Here is a 21,496-nt window from a genome sequence, read left to right on the forward strand (position 1 = left end):
CTGCTCTTGAAAGGATGACTAATAATAGGTGGCTCTCTCCAGTTAAGGCAATTATGAAGAAGGTTTGATAGTTGAGGTCTGAATGTTAGCAACTCTCCCAGAAGGGACTAAATCACCATGCATTTAAGAATCTAACTACCAGGAGACAATTAAATATGGAAAGTTGACTGAATCTGAAGAGATTTGGGGAGGAAATGCAAACATACATGTTTTACTGGGAAAGAGACGGGAGGGAAACTTCTTATGCACTGCAGAAAAATTCCTGAGTTCCTAAGAGCCTACTTTCCTTCTTATCTTTAAATACAGCAGAGCACTGTTTCCTTTCCCTGTAACTTAAAATGTGTACATTTTTACATTTATTTATTGATTGATTGGTTGTGCACATATGTATGCCACAGCACTTCTGTGGAAGTCAAAGAACACCTTGTGAGAGTCAGTTCTCTCCTTCCGCCATGTGTTCAGGGACTCAACTTAAGTGTTGGTTGCACCTTTATCCACTGGGCCACCTCTCCGGCATTTTTTCTAGCCTTTGAATCAAATCATGTCTTTGAAATATTCTTATAAAAGAATTGAGGGAACTGAAAGGGTTTCTGGTGTTGTTGTTTGTATTTTGTTAACACTTTTTAAAACTACCAATTCATCTACAAATGGTTATGTCAAAGGCCTAAGTTGCATAATCAATTCATACAGTATTTAATCGGTACATATATGGAGTACTTCTTCAGTACATACATTTGCAGATCTTTTTAGGCCGAGGGTTTTTACTTTCACTCTCCACAGTAAGCTAGTGGCGTGTAGACAATACAACTGAAAATGTTCAAAAGAAAGTTTGTCTACAAAGAATAAAGCTAAGATCAAGCGAGTAGCTGTTTAATAAAATGAGCAGAGTCCCCATTATAAGAACAGCTTTTTATTCCATGGTTTCAAATACATAGCAAACCGACCATGTTCCCTGAAATTTAGCAATGACATTCATCACAAGCCTCAACACTCTAGTCTAAAAGGGTTCTTCAGAATCCACTTCACAAAGCTTTGCACAGAAGAGTTTGAGCACCAGTAAGACTGTTGCTAGCAGTGCTCTTATCCCTTCACTCTTACAGTCAAACATGCAGGTTCAACCTATGTGTCTGACCCTGTAAAATGGATGCCACACTCAGTCTTGTGGTACAAAGTTTATAAACACAATATACCAATACAAAGTTGAAGCCATTAAAAAGAGCTTAATAACAACTACCAGGAGACGATTAAATCTGGGAAGTTGAGGGAATCCGAAGAGGATTTGGAAAGGACACTCAGACGTACATTACGGTAAATGTTTTACTGGGAAGAGGCGCAAGGGAAACTTCTTTGCGCTTTGGAAAGACTTCCTCAGTTGCTCCGAGCCTACTTTCTTTCTGCTATTATCTTTAGATACTGCAGGGCATTGTGAGCGGCGTCACTCTGGGCATTGCCACAGGAGATGCCTGAGCCATGACACACGGTGATGGGACTGGTGGACAGCTCTGCGAGACACTGATACTGCCCGTTGGCACTCAGCTCCTCTGTAATGACACATGCCAACGAGACGGTTAGCGCTGTGTACATGTAAAGCAAGTACGTTAGAAAAGCATTTGTTTTCATTGGTTTTGAAGCATCCATAGTACGTTACCTCAGTCACGCACCAATATTTATGCAAACAAAACGGACAGGGAGTGGGGGGTGCCAGCTCAGATCTGAATTCCATGGCACTTGGGTGGAAGCAAGGGGACTTCCAATTCTAAGCCAGCCTGAGCCATACAAAGAATTCTAGGTTCGCCTAGGAGATAAAGCCATTTCTAGGCCAGCCTGGACTATAAAGCAAGATACTCACAGGGGGAAAAAAGTCAAACAACCACCAATCAATCAAACCAAAAAAAAACCAATCAAAAATAAGACAACCACACCATCCTCCCCACATGCTCAGCTGTAACATGATCAGCTAAAGAAACCTGAAAGAAACGCTGATACCAGACTATCAGCCCACACGATCAGATATCAGGGCTGGGGTCAGCTGTAGCTGACTGTTGCATTCCTATGACATCTCCAAGGGAACTCTAAATGTGACTACTTGGATACATAGAAAGATCATACATGGCGAACTCTGGGTTATGGTGTCCTAAAAACAACACAGAAGCCCAGGGAACAAACGCTCTCATCAACCAATGAGTCACTCTCCACAGGTGGTGAAGTGAAGGGGAGAAGTACACGTTTGAAACACAAAATGTGGTTTACTTAGAGCGGCCATGGCGGCTGCTGAGATGGCTCAGGGGGCTAAAGCACTTGCTGCATAAGCCTAGAACCCGGGCTCGGGCCCTGAGCCCATGTAAAGATGGGGAGAGAACTGACTCCACTAAGTTGTCTTCTGATCCCACACATGGTGACACACACACACACACACACACACACACACACACACACACACACACACACACACTCGACAATAACTTTAAAGTGACCATGGTTAAATCATAATATTTAGTCACTCAGTTTCAAGGACATAGCTCAATAGCAAAAGGATTACTGAATGAGTGATCCTAGTTATCGCATCTAAGGACTTTGTCCCTCAGTAGAAAAACTGACCTGAAGCCAACTATTTTGAAACTGAACAATTCCATGCCATTTACTACACCCACAGTTCTGTCCATTTCCAAACTATTTGTGTAACCTGATGGGACACCTGGACCCCTCAGACACTTATCCTTCCAAGTCCCTCCGCTCCCACTCCTGGCACCCAGCCTGCGCTGACTGTTTCAGTGGATCACCCTGGAGCCTTTTACGACTGGCTTCTTTCACTTGGCGCAATACTTTCCCAATTTGTCTGTGTTGCTGTAGGCATTAGACCACGCTTCTCTGTGTGGCAGAGTGACAGCTCGTTCAATGTATCCTTGACAGTTTGCTCATCCACTCACTCCTTGAGGAACACCTGAGTTGTTTCCACTTCTTGGCTCTTGGGACTCAGGTGCTATGAACACGCGACTATGGGTATTTGAATACTAGTTTTAATTTCCTGGAGTGAAACTGCTTGGTCACATGAGTTGCTGGTAATTGAACCATTTTACATCTGACCACCAATCTATGAGGTTCCAAACTGAAATCTCACAAACTTTTTCTTCCATTTATTTTCTTGACTGTAGCGAATCTAGTGAGGTTGATGTTGCACTAACTTACATTTCCCTTTGAACTAATGAGGTTGAACACCTCTGTGGGGGCTTTGTTTGTTCTCCTTCCTTTTCTCCTCCTCCTCCTCCTCCTCCTCCTCCTCCTCCTCCTCCTCCTCCTCCTCCTTTTTGAGAAAGTTACTCTGTAGCTCTGGCTGTGTAAAACTCATTCTATAGCTAGGTTCGTCTCAAATTTATGGTGATCCTCCTGCCTCAGCCTCCCAAACGCTGTCCATCGTGCCCAGCTCATTTGTCTGTTTTCCCTGGCAGCAGCTGCACTGGAGCTGGTCAAAGGCCTTTTCCGGATGCTCCTGAACTCTTCAGCTCTAGCTGGTATGAAGCAAGTCAACAGCACCATCAGCGCACATCTAAACCTTCCTCACAGGCTTCCTCTTTATCCCACATCTGTGTTTGTTTTTGCCCTTTTCCCTTATTCCTGTTCATGATGGCTCAGTTACCCACGTATTCCAATCCTTCAGCAAACTGAAGACACTGATGAACACTTACAAATGGTCTCTCGTCGGCCGTTTTCTGACCACCTGTCTACATTTGCTCCTCAGGTTCTTCATCGTCTGCTGTTTATTCAGACTCTGCATTTGACTCATAGATCAGTCTTAAGGCTGCCAAGACCACTGCAGGTTCTTCTAGCCCCTAAGCTCTAGTTTCCCAGAGCCTGCAGCTCTGACAGGGAGGTTTCCACATCTCATTAAGGTTTGAATAGGGATATCACAGCGTTCTGATGCTACAATCATGACACTAAACACACACACACACACACACACACACACACACACACACACACACACACACGTATAAACTGAATTAAATGTACATCCAGAGGTGGAACATAGTGGTGTTTTGCTCCCATAATCCCAGCACTTGGGAGGTGAAGGCAAGGTCAGGTAGGTATTCGAGAGGTGGATGAGACCCTGAGAAGAACATGTCGGGGCAGATGAGAAAGCTTACCTATATCCAAGTATGTTATACTGAAGCCTTGCTCTTTGGCTATCTCACTGAGCAGCTGGATGTAGTCTGTGTTGGGCAGACTGAGGAGGCTCCTTTTCAGGAGGTTGATCTTTTCACCAGGGGAATTCCTCAAGGAGTGCCAAGTGCATCCCAGGGAATGTCCGACCACATTCGTCTAAAAGGCAGAGACGAGGGAAACTTCAGTTCCTAATTGGGCCAGTTCCAGCATCAGTACCAGGGTAAACGATCGCAGTTGTCGGGGGCTGGAGAGACGGGTCAGAGGTTAAGAGCACAGGCTGCTTTTCCAGAGGACCCGGCTTTGTTTCCTTCCAGTATTATGTATGTCTAGGAGAGACACTGCCCACAGAAATGCTTTTATTTTGATAAATTCTTACAACTTGGGCCAGAGTGATGGCCTAGCAGGTAAGGCTCTTGATATCAAGTCTGATGTCCAAGTTTGATCCCTCGGACTCAAAGTGACTCTTCCTGCAAGGTATCCTCTGACCTCCATATATATGCACCTTGCCCCCTACCACATACCTAAGTAATGTAGGAAATACTGCTAGGTTGACTTCTGAACTAATTTACACACCACCTACCAACCTGGTTGTTTATCACTCTCACCAATACCAGCTGGTTATCTATCGAACAGTTACCAACCTGGTTGTTTATCACTCTCACCAATACCAGCTGGTTATCTATCGAACCGTGTAGCTTTCACCAACCTAAATGGTTGAAAATACCTTATTTGGCATGAATACACTGAATATTTTTCTTTTCTTTCATATTTTTCTACTGGACTTCTTTTTTAATTGATGTGCACTGGCTTTACGTGTACAAAAGCTGACTTCTTTGTTTGTTTTAGCTATGTTGATTTTATTTATAGCTTTTGGCTGTATTGTAGGTTCTAGTCGGACTGATTAGCTTTCAGATTTTAGATGTTAAGGTATAGTTAAAAAGACTTTCTAAGATTCTTTTCAAAAGATTGCTTGTGACTTCTAAGAGTTCTATTCATGTTCAATTCTTGATCTTGGATTTACTTCAGTATGGGGATATGCAATCTATCTACACAAGGACACACATACAAATATACTACCTCCCATCCTCACCTGTGTCTGTCAGCTGTCCACACCACAACTGGATCATCACATCCTCACCTGTGTCTGTCAGCTGTCCACACCACACTTGGACCATCATATCCTCACCTGTCTGTCAGTGTCCACACCACACCTGGACCATCGCATCCTCACCTGTCTGTCAGCTGTCCACACTGTACCTGGCCCATCACATCCTCACCTGTATCTGTCAGCTGTCCTCACCACACCTGGCCCATTGCATCCTCACCTGGCCCATTGCATCCTCACCTGTCTGTCAGCTGTCCACACCACACCTGGACCAATACATCCTCACCTGTCTGTCAGCTGTCCACACCATACCTGGCCCATCGCATCCTCACCTGTGACTGTCAGCTGTCCACACCACACCTGGACCAATATATCCTCACCTGTCTGTCAACTCTCCACACTGTACCTGGCCCATCGCATCCTCACCTGTATCTGTCAGCTGTCCATACCACAACTGGACTATCATATCCTCGCCTGTCTGTCAGCTGTCCACACCACACCTGGCCCATTGCATCCTCACCTGTCTGTCAGCTGTCCACACCACACCTGGACCATCGCATCCTCACCTGTGTCTGTCAGCTGTCCACACCACACTAGGACCATCATATCCTCGCCTGTCTGTCAGCTGTCCTCACCACACCTGGTCCATTGCATCCTTACCTGTGACTGTCAGCTGTCTACACTGTACCTGGACCGTCGCATCCTCACCTGTGTCTGTCAGTTGTCCACACCACACCTGGACCATCATATCCTCACCTGTGTCTGTCAGCTGTCCACACCACACCTGGACCAATACATCCTCACCTGTCTGTCAGCTGTCCACACCATACCTGGCCCATCGCATCCTCACCTGTGACTGTCAGCTGTCCACACCACACCTGGACCAATATATCCTCACCTGTCTGTCAACTCTCCACACTGTACCTGGCCCATCGTATCCTCACCTGTATCTGTCAGCTGTCCATACCACAACTGGACTATCATATCCTCGCCTGTCTGTCAGCTGTCCACACCACACCTGGCCCATTGCATCCTCACCTGTCTGTCAGCTGTCCACACTACACCTGGACCATCGCATCCTCACCTGTGTCTGTCAGCTGTCCACACCACACTAGGACCATCATATCCTCGCCTGTCTGTCAGCTGTCCTCACCACACCTGGCCCATTGCATCCTCACCTGTGTCTGTCAGTTGTCCACACCACACCTGGACCATCACATCCTCACCTGTGTCTGTCAGCTGTCCATACCACACCCAGACCATCGCATCCTTACCTGTGTCTGTCAGCTGTCCACACCACACCTGGACCATCACATCCTCACCTGTGTCTGTCAGCTGTCCATACCACATCTGGCCCATTGCATCCTCACCTGTCTGTCAGCTGTCCACACTGTACCTAGACCATCGCATCCTCACCTGTGTCTGTCAGCTGTCCACACCACACCTGGACCAATACATCCTCACCTGTCTGTCAGTTGTCCACACCACACTTTGACCATCGCATCCTCACCTGTGTCTGTCAGCTGTCCATACCACACCTGGACCATCACATTCTCACCTGTCTGTCAGCTGTCCATACCACACCTGGACCATCTCTTTTTCCTTACTGGTCTGAAATCCCACTGCTGCCATCACAAGGCAGCTGTGCATTTGCAGGACTCCAGAGTCTTGTTCTGCTCCCAGCAGTAACCGGCTTTATTACAGATGCATACTTTGCATTATTCTCAGAGAGGCAAGCACCCTAGCCCATCTCAAATTCTTGCTTGTTAGGTGCTGTGCTCAAGCATTTGCTTTTTCCTTTTCCCAGATATGCTTGTTAAAGTCCTACTGCGCTCCAAAATGAATTCTGGTAGTTAGAGTAAGACAGCTTACATTTTTAATGTTTACTATACTGAGTCTCTGCATGAAAAGAAGAAACAGTGCCATGTTAATTTAATTTCTATTATATTCTACAGTAGGGTTTCAAAGTATTTCTACATGAATCCTGCACATTTCTATTCAAGTCTACCCCAGATATTGAAAACAGCTCTTGGCTTTATAAATAAGAAAATTATTGACTTTTTCTATTATACCATTTTTTTCTTCCAGATAGACTTTCTACTTTTCCATAAAATATGTGTTTTTATTTGTAAATTTAAAACTTTGGTCATACATGTTGTGTGTGTGTGTGTGTGTGTGTGTGTGTGTGTGTGGTATGGTGTATGTCTGCTTGTCGTACATGTGAGAACATGCTTACATATGTGTGTGGAGGCCAGAGGTCAATAGAGGCATCTTCCCCACTCACGTTCGACCTTGTTGTTTGAGGCAGAGTCTCTCCCTGAATCTGGAGCCCACAGACTCAGCTGGCTGACCAGCAGGGACCCTTCCGCCTCTGCGTTCCAGGGTTGGGCTCATAGGCCATTGTGCCTGGCTTTTTGTATGAGTGCTAGATTTCCGACCTCAGGTTCTCACACCTGCATGGCAAGCACTTCATCAGCTGAGCCAGCTCATCACCAAGCTCTCAGGCAGTTCTGAATCTAGGCATATCTACCACAGGGAAAAATAAAATACACAAGCATGAACAAAGGACAACCACCTGCTGCGCCCTCTCCTCGCCCTCAGGCTCCCTCCCCAAAGCGATGAGCTAACCTGCTCTTCTTAACCCCTCCAGTTGATACTTTGGAGACGTGCTAATTAATACTTGGCACATTCTCTGACTGTCTTTGAGACAGGGTCTCATGTAGTTTGGGGCTGCCTTGAACTTGCTGTGTAGTCAAAGGCAGCTTTGAACTTCTGCCTCTCTTGCATCTGCCTCCCAAATGTGCCACTGTTCCCATCTCTCCAGGCATTTACAGGAAAAAAAATCAGATTATTTGCATCTCGTAATCAGTGTACCTCATCTTTTCTTGTTTCCGACTTCATTCTGTTCCCTGTCATCTATGTTTCTAGAACAAGGTCAGACAAAAACCTCTTACTTGGTGTCCTGTGTTATTTTTATTTTAATGAGTGTATCGCAATGCAGAGACATTGACCATGTTTCTAATACTTTGGGTTTTTTAATGAGTTTTGACTGCTACAAGTATCTTTTTAGCATCTATTGAAAAGATTGCTTCCCCCACCCCCTGTAAATTAACCATCAGCTCTGTAAGGATGCCATTAGAGTTGGGCCACCAGAGTGGGTGCTGGGGACCAAGCCTGGTTCTCTGCAAGAGCAGTGAGTGCTCTTAACCATCTCTCCAGTTCCTCTAAAAGGAATTTTAAAAACATACACATTTCTCTCCATTTCTTCTGCCGTACCTTAGTTTAGGTTATAGTGCATACACTTTCTATAAGACCATTCCGGTGGTCTCTCTGGTCCTAATATTCATTTACTCCCTATAATCCAAACAAGTGATTTCCTTCCTAACCGACAAGTTAGTTTTTTTTTCCTGCCAGGATAAAATTCACTAACAACTTTGCACTGCCCGTAGTATGTATATATGGCAGTCCCTTTAGTGTAGTTAGCCACTTTAAGACATGACCGCTCTTCGCTGGCCTGGCCTCACTCTGAGAATCCCTCCAACCCTGGGATCTGGATGTATCTAGGAAACACTTGTGGTTCTGTACCAAATGCAGCACTTTACTCCGGGACTCTGTGCCTGCCATCTTCCCTCTCGAATTCCCTCCCCCTACTTTCATTCTGTAGGCCTCAGCTTCGACGGTACTTCCTCCTGGAGTCTTTCCTGAAACCCCAGTCTTGGCCGGATGCCTTCTTCCATGTTCGTGTGCTGCCATACACCCGCGCTATCTGACTCTCCATCTCTAGTGTACTCCTCTTACAGCCGGCGAGTAAACTGGTCAGGGGCAGAAGCCGGCTGTGCCCTGTATCCCACGGTACCTGACACAGTACAAGCTCACCGAACCATCATTAAACGTGCAGACGAATGAGCGGACGAGGAATGGATGAATAAAAGCAGCACCTGAGGCCCTGTTAGTTAATTTGCTTTTTGGACCTCCTGCATGCTAAGCACAGAGTGTTGCAGAGCAATTAGCTGAGCTCCCATTTGCAGATCCCAGCCTGAAGTTCTGAATTAACTGTGTCTCCCAAGTCCTCTTACCTGACCCAACCCTGGCTCCCATACAGGAGGCAATGCAACCTGGAGTCATAGATAAAACGCAACGATTTTTAAACATCGCAACTCTGAAGCTGCAACACAGCAATGAAGGGGCATCTCCTGCAGTAGATACTCGGTTATGTTCAAATCCTGTCTGATTATTACTTACTAGAGAAATGTGGTTCTCTGGAGAAATATTACTAAATTTGGCGAGGAATTTCTCAGCAGCGTTTCTCTTGGCTTGTTTTTTTGATGCCCCCTTTCCTAAATAAAGAAAAAGAAATGGTAGATTTAGAAATTAATGTCCACTGAGAATGATGGAATGTGTACAGAGTTGTGTTTTATTAGTGAATACCTCAGGATTTTCATACGCTGGCCCAATACTTTTTACCTCACTGACATTTCTGTTTGTTGTAATATACATACACTGTGTGTTTATCTCAACATACCACACCTCCCACATCCTTCTGTGTTCACCTTTATTAAATCTGCCAGCATTTAGCATTTAGCTGCCAAAGTGAAACACACATACACACACACACACACACACACACACACACAGAGAGACAGAGACAGAGAGACAGACAAACAGATAGACAGACAGACAAAATTGCTGGGATTCAAAGCCAGGGACAGGGGCCTACATGTTAGGTAAATGCTCTATTACTAAGCTATACCACCAGTCCTCAAATAACCATTAATTATTGTATTTTTAAAAGTGTGGTGTGTGTGTGTGTGGTATGGTGTGTGTGTGGTATGGTATGTGTGTGTGTGGTATGGTGTGTGTGTGTGTGTGTGTGTGTGTGGGTGTGTGTGTGTGGTATGGTGTGTGTGTGTTATGTGATGTGTGTGTGGTGTATGTGTGTGTGTGTTATGTGATGTGTGTGTGGGAGTGTGGTGTGTGTGTGTGTGTGTGTCTGAGCCCACCTGTGTTAGGGTGCATACTGGCCAGAGGCTGATGTTGGTTATCTTCCTCTGCTGTTCTCCAGTTCTGTTTGTTTTTTAAAATTTGTTTGTTTGTTTTCCAGGCAGGGTCTGGCGCTCACCATGTCAGAGCACTGACTGGCCTTACTTTGTGCCAGCCGGCCATAAGGTGGGTGCCAAGGATTCAAATGCAAGTTATGTTCATGCAGCAAGCATTTTATCACCAAAGCACCTCCCCAGCCCAGTCCTTACAATCTTTCTCTATACCTAGCACAGGAAGCATATATGATTTCATTCTGACCAAGTAGACTTATCAAATACACCTGAATTATAATTCCTGTTAACATTTATTTCTTGCTTATAATCTTTTATATGCTGACAACTATGTGAATTAAAAAATTAATATAGGTATAGGAGACACTGGAATTGAAAAACATGTTAAATATCTACTTCTATACTTGTACAGATTTAAAAACCGGGAATAGCTAGACATGGTAGCTCGTGTCTTTAATCTCTGTGCTTGGGAGGGAGAGGTGGTTGGATCTCTGTAAATTCAAGGTCAGCATGGTCTACAGAGTGAGTTCCACAACAGCCAGGGATACGTAGTAGGGAGACCCCGTCTCAAAAAGGAAACCACAAAAACAACTAGGGATATAAACTCAGTCACAGAACACTTGCCTAGCACATGACAGGCTGAGTGTTAAATACCCAACATCACTAAACAGAAAACAAGCAAACAACAAACAAACAGAAGTCAAGGAGACCAGGAAGTTTGCTCAACCATCTAAATCCAGGACTTCATGAAGAACATAAGCTGAAGGATGGCCCTGCTTCTGGCCCAGTGTCTTCCGTGGTGGCCACACGGACACTTAAGAGTAAACCCTGGCCTGTTACTTGAGTCTAATCTCCAGCTAAGGTAGAACCCTATGTGCTCTATTTTGCTTTTCTCATCTGTACTGGGGACTGGCCCAGGGCTCACATATACTACACCCTATCACTGTCCTGCACCGGTAGCTCATACCATCCCACGTTGATCGACTTTAGAATTGACCAAAGCATGCCAGAGAAGTCAACACAGGGACCCTCACTAGGACTTTTTAAAGTGACTGGTTTTTGTCATAGTTTGTCCTTTATAACACAAAATTTGCTACAACTAGAAAATAAAACTCTATTATCTTTGTCATTTATGTTATTATTTCTACTTTATATTTTATGATTCTGGGGACTGAAACTAGGGCCTCATATGCACTGAACAAATATTCTACTTCTAGGAAGAATACCCTCAGAAACTCACCACAGTTTGGTTTTTATTTGCCACAGTCTCTCATTCTTCACCCCCGTTTTCCAATCCAGTGATAACTACTTACGGCACAGAGCCTATAATTTGCCTGTCTTTTCCGTTACAATCTCATTTTTAAAACATCAAATTAAGAAATGTAACTATTCTCAGAAAGTCAAAGATAGTAGAAAAGAGACATCAATACTCAAAAAGCCATGTGACAGAAATTTCTATGGCAATTTCCCATCTAAAAACAGTGCAAGTGCCTCTAATTGTAAGAATCGAGTACCAGTTTCCATGAATGACTCTAGCCTGCAAATCGTGGTATATTCTCTCTTATGAGCGGGTCCTCCTTCCTGGGAAAGGGTATATTCAGGAAGCCGCCAGCCATGGTGAATTGCTAATTCCTGTAAAATTGATGAGGTTATAATAGTAAATTTAACTATTCAATGGCTCAGTCACATAAATGATGTTCCTCAGTGCTGATTCTGTTTCTAGTCACGTGCTTGAAAAGAACCATTGTGCTGGCCAATGGGAAACTGAGGGAACACCCTGTTATTTCCCATAGGCAGACCCACATTCTATATCATTCTATCACAATGCCCAAACCAAAGCAGCTTTGTGCCATTGATGGTGCTTTCTGCTCCTCAGTGAGCTGACGCCTGCATTCAATAAGAAAGTCAGGCTACATTTGGTTTTTTTCTTTTCTTTTTTTGCTGGAATCAAGCAATTAAGTAGGCTACCTCTCTTCTCTTGAATTTAGTTGCACAACTAAGGTTCTGTGTAAATTCTGTGTCGACAGAAGTAGACAGAGGTAGGTTACAAGATCAGTGAGAAATACTGTATACCCTTGATGCATAAAAACAGTTACCCAGCTGCTATTGGCCTTTTGGCTAAGGAAAGTATAGACCTGTTGCACCAAGGTCTGCTTATATTGAGTAACCAGTCCACCAAATAAAGGCAAATATTGAACAAGAGGAAAATCCGAAGCAGGTTAATAAGAAAATAATTCAAGCTGGCTACACAGAGTGCACTGATCACAACTTAGAAACAAAAGCCTCAGTGCTGAGGTGCGGTGGCACACGCCATTAAGCCTAGCACTCGGGAAGCAGAGGCAGGTGCATCTCTGTGAGCTCGAGGCCAGCCTGGTCTATATTAATAAGATCCCAGATAGTCAGGAACACATAGAGAGATCCTGTCTCAAAAACACAAAAAAGAAAGAAGACAAAACATTCATGGTGTTTAGAACATCAACTGTTTGCCTTAGCCCTTACGATAGTACAAAGTCTTATCCTTTGGTCTGTAGACAGATAGTGTGGAAAGCTAACTTACCTGTAATGAGCCAATTGGATTCAGCTGGTTCTTTGGCTGTTTGGATGGATCAGGCATTAAGGGGTCAGGAACTGCAAAGCTAAACATTATTAGAGTGTTATTAAATAAAATGACTTCCTCCAAGCTACTAAGTAAATGATAGTGCATTCTCTATTTAACCAGCTCAGCCCTTCTAGGAGGGCTGAAAGCCCTCACTCCGACTTCTCTGGGAATCCACTCATTATCCTGGGGCTGCATAAGCCTTGTTTCCAGATGCCTATTGTTTTACTTCAATAGATCAGAATATCTTAATCTTCTGAATCCCTGACTATTTGGGGCCACGCTTGGAGGTAGAGGTAGGAAGATCAGGAGCTTAAAGCTACCCTTAAACACAGCAAGTCTGAGGCTAGCCTGAGCTACACAAGACCCTGTATTAAAAAAAAAAAATTTAGCCTGGATCTTTTTTTTTTTTTTTTTTTTTTCTTTTTTTTTTTTGTTGTTCTTTTTTTTTTTTTTGGGCTGGGGACCCGAACCCAGGGCCTTGCGCTTCCTAGGCAAGCGCTCTACCACTGAGCTAAATCCCCAACCCCTAGCCTGGATCTTTAAAAAGTCATCTGGTCATAAAGTATTCAATGCTACACACAACCTGTGCACTCCTCAGCCAACTTCTGAATCTCACTGCGTACTACTTGGTTGTAGGACTGATGTACCTATTTAGATAAGCTTTGTGGTGCTTTGTACATAACAGTTGCTTAATAAAAAATACTTTAAATGTACATAGTAAGGGCTGGAAAGATGGCTAGGTGGTTAAAAACAATCACTGCTCTTACAGAGAACCTGGGTTTGGTTCCCAGTCCCCATGGGGTCAGGAGAGCAAACAATCACCCATAACAGCTGTTTCCGGTGATTAAATACATCCTTCTGTCCTCTGTGGGCACTAGGCATACACGCAGTACAGATACGCATATGCAGACAAAACACGCACACACATAAAGATAAACCTAAAAACAGTCCCAGGAAAAGTACGTGGAGTGATACCAATTAAAGAAGAGATCAGAAATTTGGGATGGAGAGGAGGGTCGGACAAGGAGGAAGGAGGGAGACAGGGGTAGGAGTCATACAGATGCATGATTGAAGTTTTAAGAGTGTGTGTGTGTGTGTGTGTGTGTGTGTGTGTGTGTGAATGTATAAAGTACATTACTATTAAAACTGATTTTTACCAAAAAACAAAACAAAGAAACGAAGACAACTGTTAGCCAGGAAAGTTAGCCTAGCGATGTGGTAACACAGGTTATAAATGCATTTTCATCCAGATAGCCAGGCAAGAAAAATCCGTGCCGTCATCTGCTCGCCATATAATCCTCTAAGATTTCGATGTATCTTGCAGAGAGAACACATCCCATATGACTCTGGTTTAACATGTGTGTGGGAGGGGGATTATAATCCGGGAAAAGAGAACAGTTTCTTCAAGGGACTTGGAAATGACTTGTTACTTGGGAAACCAGTGCCTAGTTTTGAAGAAGCTGTCAAGCACCTAAACAACTGAAGCCATGGCGTGACACTCCCGCCATGACAGGAGACGCGGCTGCTACCATCGCCTCCGACTGGCACGTCTCACCCAGGCTGATGAAGTAGACAAGTCTTCACTTACAATGCGTATGCCGAAGCTATGCAAATAATGGGGACGGAGGCGTGAGGAAGCCTCTGTATTAAATCAGGCCGATGTAGGCCTGACTACAGCTTAGCGATTCTCATCTTACCTGCCAAGAAGCACAGATACACAGCGAAGCTTGCTTACCGTTACAAACGCATGGGAACGTTCCATGGTGACAAAGTGAAGTGCCCACATGCGGCGAGAACGTGCTGTATGCTGATTTCTACAAATGTACCCAACGCCCTGGCATGACCTCTGGCCTACACAGAACAGCAAGGTCGCCAACAAGTGGAAGAGCTCGAAAGCTGAGCTACCGGAAGCGTGACTGAAAGCCAGTGTAAGTCACGGATATTCAGGACCACTGGGAGATAAGCACCTGGGAGGTCCAAGGCTGGCCTGGCGCAACCACTTACCTCGAAAGTAAGTGTGTCACTCGGTATTTGAAAATTACCCGAAAGCTTGAGAGTGACTGGGGAAGAGAGAGCTACAGCATGGAGCCTAAACACACCCCTAAAGTGTAAGTCTCACTATGGTTAGAGAACAATAACACCAACTATGGAAGATCACACAAGACTAAACTCCAGGCATCTCTGGGTGTGTGTAAGAGAAGCTGAAGGCACGCCATGTTCCACAGTGTGCCCAGTGGAAGCCAAAGGCTCCATTTATGAGACACACGATGCTGCAGGACCAGTACTCTTTCTAAAAGCACTGGCAATGGCAGACATTTCCATCTGGAACTATCTGGAAATACTGCCCCACTTAACATCCGCCTGGATTTGATACAGGAAAGACGCACCTTGATCCTTTTTTCCAAATGAGAACGCCTACGAGTACTTTCAGCTAAATAGAGCAACACATGCTTTTAATGCTAGCCTCAAGGAGAATAAGGTGGAGAACTGTTAGCTGGAGTCCAGCCTGGGCTACTTAATGAATTTGAGGCCAGCTAGGCTAGAAAAGAAAGTTGGCCAGGTAGTGGTGGCACAGGCCTTTAATACCAGCATTCAGGAGGCAGAGGCAGGTGGACCTCTGTGAGTTGGAGGCTAGCCTGGTCTTCAGAGCTAGTTCTAGGACAGCCAAGGCTACACTAATAAACTGTCTCAGAAACCAAAAACAAATAAAGAAAAAGAAGAAGAAAAGAAAAGAAAGTACTACTTTTACTGACTTTTCCCATTTTACACCTTAGTGTGATTAAAATTATCCATACTAAGAATATTAATATCTGCCACAAATACTGATTGCTCTCCGTCATCCAGCAAAACCTAGTTCATGACAGCCTACCTTCCACAGTTAACGACCAGATTAATAGGCTTAAATTGTCTATAAGGGATGGCAGGCTGTCACAGACATGAAATTTTAGAATGAAGATACTAACGATTGTTTGCTCTGTCGCTTTCGAGAGCATATTAAAATTTTTCATCTTACCTCAGCCATGAAACCTCTGAGCTGCGGAATACAAAGAAATTTAGCTCACCAAATACTTGCATTGGCTTTCAAAATGTTTATGGCAGCCTCTGCAGCTCTGTGCTTCGCCAGCTTCTTACTCGTCCCTTCACCTGAATTAAAGACGGGAGGAAAGCTCTCAGTCTCTGTGAAGACGTATGGGTTTCACAGCTGTTCTCATAATGCAAAACCAAGTCACTAGACGCATGCTCACTCGATACTGAAACTATCCACCCAAACCTGCAGTTGTATTAGTAAAACTCTCAACACGTGAAATTGACACATTAAAGCCAGTTTTAAAAGTACTACGTATTTGAGTTTATGTACACCCATATAAAACACTATTTCTATACCATATATATGTATTATATAAAATGGGAATAAGCCAGACCCTATCATATCTCCTGAAGAAACAGAACTCAGCATTTTGTTCTTCCTTTATTCCTAGACAAATAGGAAATTCTTCTCCAGCAGGCTTTCCTTAGAGAAGCCACTGAGTCCCTGTTTGAGCTGAGCAGGCAAGATTACACACTGAGTGAGACAGAGAAGGGTAAGGTAAAGCTTGTATCCCAAGTCCTCCCCACAGTCTGTATAGCTAACATGGGTGGATCAGGGGAGGACGCAGGAAGACTGGCATCATCTTCATTTCAGCTGCCACATAAGGTACATGGCGAAGTCCATCGTCTCCTTCTGAGTCCAAATCCCCAAATTCATGGAAAAATATTTTCAAGTGTGACCCTGAAGTATCAGGACACGGGGCTCGATACTCTCTTATCTACTAAAACAGACACTTAGGATGTGGCACAAGACTAAAAGAATCTCTTGTTCTCTAGGGCCGAGAGCCCAATGTCTGCTAACAGATAGCTGAAATACAAAGAACATATTATAACCAGTCTCAGTTCAAGCTGTAAGGTGGCAACAAGATCAGAAGCTTGCCATCTGTGGCCATGCAATTGCACCTATTCAGAAGGCTGAGGCAGGAGGATTGAGACTTGGGGGCTAACTTGAGCCCCCACCAGAAACTGCCCTCCCCCCCAAAAAAAGCCGCTTAGCTCCTTTTGGAGATACTCAGGAAGTTTTCATGGAGAAAGGGGAACGATATGGACGACTAGAAGACAAGTCAAGTGAGGAAGAGCTAAGCAACCAACACCTTGAGCAGAGGACCTGTAACACAGCACACAGTGTTCTCAGGGCCCCAAGGAGCTGAGAATGAATAGCCTGTGGGCTCGATGGAAGGGATTCTGAGATGCAGGGGTGCAGAAGAAGGGGTGGTGATTCGAATTATAAATCTGTCCTTTGCGATCCTTTGTGTGTACAAGGACTGCCAGGGAAGTTTTTCTTTTTGAAGCATATACTCTAATCCCACCATCTGGCAAGGGCCTGATGCTCTGCATTCCTACCAAGTGCCCGTGTGGTACTGAGGCTCCTTGCTGACATTGTAAGAAGGTTGTAAATCATGCTAGCAAGTTGGGGCTTATTTTAAAAGTTTGGGCGATGTGGGGATCACTAAATGGACTGTAAATAAATTTTGTTTAAAAAAAAAGAAAAAAAAAGAGGGAGACAAATTAGAATGCTAGGAAAACCATTCTGAGTTAGGCAATGGGGGTGCATACCTATAAGCCCAGAGTTTGGGAGGTGGAGGCAGGAGGATTAAAAGAAAAATCAAGGTCAGCTTGAGCTACATAGTAAGTCTCTGCTTCACAACTAAGGACATTAGCTGTCCCACAGAGTGGATACCACAAGATTCCAAGTTGAAAGAGCAGTTACAAGATAGGAACCTTAGTCCAAGAGAAAGATAACAATGGTCTAGCCCAGAGGTTCTCAACCTGTGGGTTTCAACCCCCGCAGGGGTGAGATATTTACATTGCAATTCACACCAGTAGCAAAACTATGAAGTAGCAACAAAATTAAGTATGCAATTTCATAAGTTATAAAGTAGTAACAAAATAATTCTAAGGTTGGGACAACATGAGGAACTGAATTAAAAGGTTGCAGCCTTAGGAAGGTTGAAAACCTCTGCTCTGGAGCACAGGCAGCAAGAGAAACTGACTCCACAGTTTTCCAGAAGATAGGGGTTTATGGCAACAGAGACACAAGGACAGGGGAAAAGGGGACAGGACAGAGTCAGGAAGACAACCTCAAGCTTCTATTGGCCAACTGACTGTGGTGCCTCCCAGAAAGAAAAAAAAAATGTAAGAAAAAAAACTGAGTTTAAGTGAAAAGATGGCTGAGTTTGGGACAGTAGTCTGAGATGCCTTTTCCTGATATGCTCAAGCAAAGAAGCCCAGAAAGCACCCAGGCGGATATGTTCTGTTCTTGGCTGAAGACAAAGATTTCAGAATTCCTCTTTCGATAGTAATTGAAGCCTGGAAGACCGAGAAGTTACCGCAGGAAGACAGGGTTGTGGGAGAGGAGATCTAAGGCAGAATGGTTGAAATAGGTTGTTCATCTGTAACCCAAATGCATTGAAGAGGAGAATGGCCTTTTCTTTTCTTGAACATTCCTCTCAAATATCCGGAAACAACCAGCTACAGCAGGAACTCAATCCTAACCCTGTGGGTTTCTATAAGAAAACCTCCAGTGCGCCTCCACCACCCATCTGCACACAAGCAAAAACTTAAAAAGCTTCAGTTCTTTTCAATGACTTCAATGAATAGAGGCAACCCTAGATCCCCACATTTGAATCTATGCTATGCTCAGACTAGCAGACAGTGGAACTTGAGCTTTTCCTAACTTTTTCTTTATACATTTACAAATTAAACTATTCAACAATTTTTTTTATGTTTTCAATTAATTGGGTATATAGGAAAATAGTGTCCACATTTACAAATGGCAACTCCGGGAAACACTTTCTCAGGCTCAGACTGAAAGAAGGCATGAATCTGAACTTTAAAACTTCATTGTTGTGTGACCTTGGGCATGTGTCTTATGAAGAGTTCTTTGAAGTTGCTACTTCATGAGTAAAAGGGGTAAACAATTTTATACAAAATACCTACATAGTATCTAGAACTAGAAGCCACTGTGCACTGCAGCTTGGAGGGATACAGTATGGGAGTCTTCTACCTTTCCCTGATTTTCCACGGACCCGGACTCAAGCGTGGTACCAAAATACAAAGTTCGAGATGTGTCCATAAAAGAGAACCTCGGGGTTGGGATTTAGCTCAGTGGTAGAGCGCTTGCCTGGAAGCGCAAGGCCCTGGGTTCGGTCCCCAGCTCCGATTAAAAAAAAAAAAAAAAAAAAAAAAAAAAAAGAACCAAAAAAAAAAAAGAGAACCTCGGAAAATTCTGACGCCATGCCTACTAGCCTCTGCATTGGTAACTTTGTAACTCTGAAAGGCGATAGCACCCACCGACTTAGCTATCGGAGCTCCAAGAATATTTCCAGTTTTTAATTCTTAAGAGGAACTTTAGCAGGCTCCCCAGGTATAGGGAAAAGTGTGTGTGTGGTATGCTTGGAGTTTCTGAGTTTCCTTTTATCTTAGCGAGACAAAACTAGGGAGCGAAACAAATGAAGTTGCTCCTGGAGTCTCTTGTCTTCAGAGTATGCCCCTACAGCCATCTTAATTAAAAGGGCACTTTCCTTACTGAAAAACAACACAAAACCAGGACCTCCAATCCACATGGTCATGGGGAATTAACTGCATACAGACCTGTGCAAGTTATGTCACCAACGGTTACTCTGAAGGTGAAAGTGGGCACGTGTACTTGCACATCGGATCTTTCACATTCATAAACTGGAATGTTCTTGGTCTTCATGCCGTACTCGTGCAATACCTGAATCGGTGTTTTCCCAGGCTTAGCTGTTATCATCTTGCCCAAACTGCAAAAACCAGAAAAACGTATGCTTTGCATGTCAAAGCTGAAAGGGAAGCAAAAGCATCCACTTGTCAGTTTTGACAGTCACAAATGGTTCTGTGGCTTGCCAGAAGCCAGGGTCAGTTGCAAGGCCTGGGCGCGCACCTGTCCCCGGGTGCTGCAGCCCACAGAGGAGAGTAGAGAGGTCTGTAGAGAGAACTTGAGAGCGGTGGGAGGGATGCTGAAAGAAACCGGGTGGGTTTGGACGCTGCAGGCTCGATCAAGTCTACACCCGGGTCTGCGAGGCACCCTTGTTTAATTCCTCCCGATCGGATAGTAGCCTACGGTCACGGGAGGGGCGGGGCGCGCGGCAGACCCCCAGGGCCCGGAGGGCGGGCCCAGAGCCAGGCCGGGGGCGGGAGAGAGCTTTACCCAGAATGCTGCCGGACAGCCGGCTCCCCGCCCCTGCCCCGCTGCCCACCCGTCTTGGGCCTGCGGCCTCGACGGCCCAGCGCTGACCTGAAGGTCCCGCTGTCCTCGCGCTGCAGCGGCGGGGCCTCGGCACGATGCCTGCTGTGGGACATGGCGAGAAAGGACGGCTGGCCACAGCAATCGGAGCAGTGAGAATCTGGGTCCTCCCTCTCCACGTCGGCCAGTTCCCGAGAGGAGCGTGCCCGCGCTACCGCTTGGACGCCCCTCAGATCGCTGCCTGCTTCCCTCCTGCAAAAGGACAGGAGGAGAGGGAAGGAGAGGCGGGGCCTCGGCGCGGAAGAGCCGGCCACACCCCCTCTCTGCCCAGCCTCTCTGCCCCGCCCCTCCCTGCCATGCTCCGCCCCGGGATGCTCCTGCTCCACTTTGCCACAGTGCTCGGCCCTTTCCGGGTTCCCCGGGCCCCGCCCCCTTGCCAAGTCTGTCTTTTCCAGCTGTGGCCTGCGCCCTAGTTGGGCTCCCAGAGCTTCTCAGCGCCTGGCCCCGCCCCTCCTGTGGCCTGGTCCCGCCTTCTCCGCCAGTCGTGGCTCTTCCCAGCTCCTGCTGGCGCCCCCGCTCCGCTTCCAAAGCTTCTGACCGCCCGGCCCCGCCCCTCATGTATCTAGGCACCGCCTCCATGCCGGTCATGGCTCTTCCAAACTCCGGCCTGCACCCCGCGTTGGTTCCGCGAGTTTCCCCTCCCGCCTTTAGTGGTGCAGAGCCTCAGTCCTTTGTCCTTAGAGGGAGGCGGCTTCCTTCTCGGAGAGAAAGCTTGTAGTAGGCTACGAACCTAGCATGTTTGAGGAGCAAGGAAGAAAGATTAAGGGTTGAACTACTTTTTAAAAGATTTGAAAATTCGAATGCTAAATTGCTAAGAAATTCTCCGATTTTGGCCCCGAAACTTGAGACCCGCAGAGGGCCGGCTAGGGTATCTTGGGTAGGCAGGCTATCCTGGAATGAGGATAGTTTTAAGAGTCCTGCATCCCTGAGCTCGCTGCTGCCTGGCAGGCTCTTGTGGCCTGCAGGCTTAGGATAGTGGTTCTCATCCTTCCTAATGTTGTGACCCTTTAATACAGTTCCTCATATTGTGGTGACACCCCACCCCAACCCACCCCCGCCAACCGTAATATTATTTCGTTGCTACTTCATTTCTGTAGTTTTGCTACTCTAGTGCAACCCTAGGGGGTCGCAACCCACAGGTTTAGAACCTCTGCTTTGGGAGCTTGTAGGATCCCCAAGGAGATGCTGGAGGTGGACAGCAAGGATATTTACTCCAGTTTCCAGGA

General features: G+C 45.4%; 1 protein-coding gene across 1 annotated transcript; it reads right to left on the bottom strand.

Moving 5' to 3' along the window:
• Window positions 1–894: 894 nt before the first annotated feature.
• Prkra (protein activator of interferon induced protein kinase EIF2AK2) lies at window positions 895–20,522 on the bottom strand. Its single transcript, XM_032903531.1, has 8 exons — window positions 20,262–20,522; window positions 19,598–19,767; window positions 15,979–16,060; window positions 12,875–12,953; window positions 11,832–11,949; window positions 9,509–9,603; window positions 4,143–4,317; window positions 895–1,541 (listed from the first exon to the last, which is right to left on the bottom strand). Exons 1-8 carry the CDS (start codon window positions 20,324–20,326, stop codon window positions 1,384–1,386), a joined length of 942 nt encoding a protein of 313 aa, XP_032759422.1. The 5' UTR covers window positions 20,327–20,522; the 3' UTR covers window positions 895–1,383.
• Window positions 20,523–21,496: the final 974 nt, after the last annotated feature.

The sequence above is a fragment of the Rattus rattus genome, chromosome 5 (assembly GCF_011064425.1).
Source record: "Rattus rattus isolate New Zealand chromosome 5, Rrattus_CSIRO_v1, whole genome shotgun sequence".
Taxonomy (NCBI): domain Eukaryota; kingdom Metazoa; phylum Chordata; class Mammalia; order Rodentia; family Muridae; genus Rattus; species Rattus rattus.

Excerpts from the sequence above, each read along its gene's own strand:
- Prkra (XM_032903531.1), bottom strand. The coding sequence starts at position 20,326 with ATGTCCCACAGCAGGCATCGTGCCGAGGCCCCGCCGCTGCAGCGCGAG. Across the intron at positions 12,954-15,978 it reads AAAGCCAATGCAAGTATTTG|CTTTGCAGTTCCTGACCCCT; the intron begins GTGAGCTAAATT and ends AATAATGTTTAG. Across the intron at positions 4,318-9,508 it reads CAGAGAACCACATTTCTCTA|ACGAATGTGGTCGGACATTC; the intron begins GTAAGTAATAAT and ends TCTGCCTTTTAG.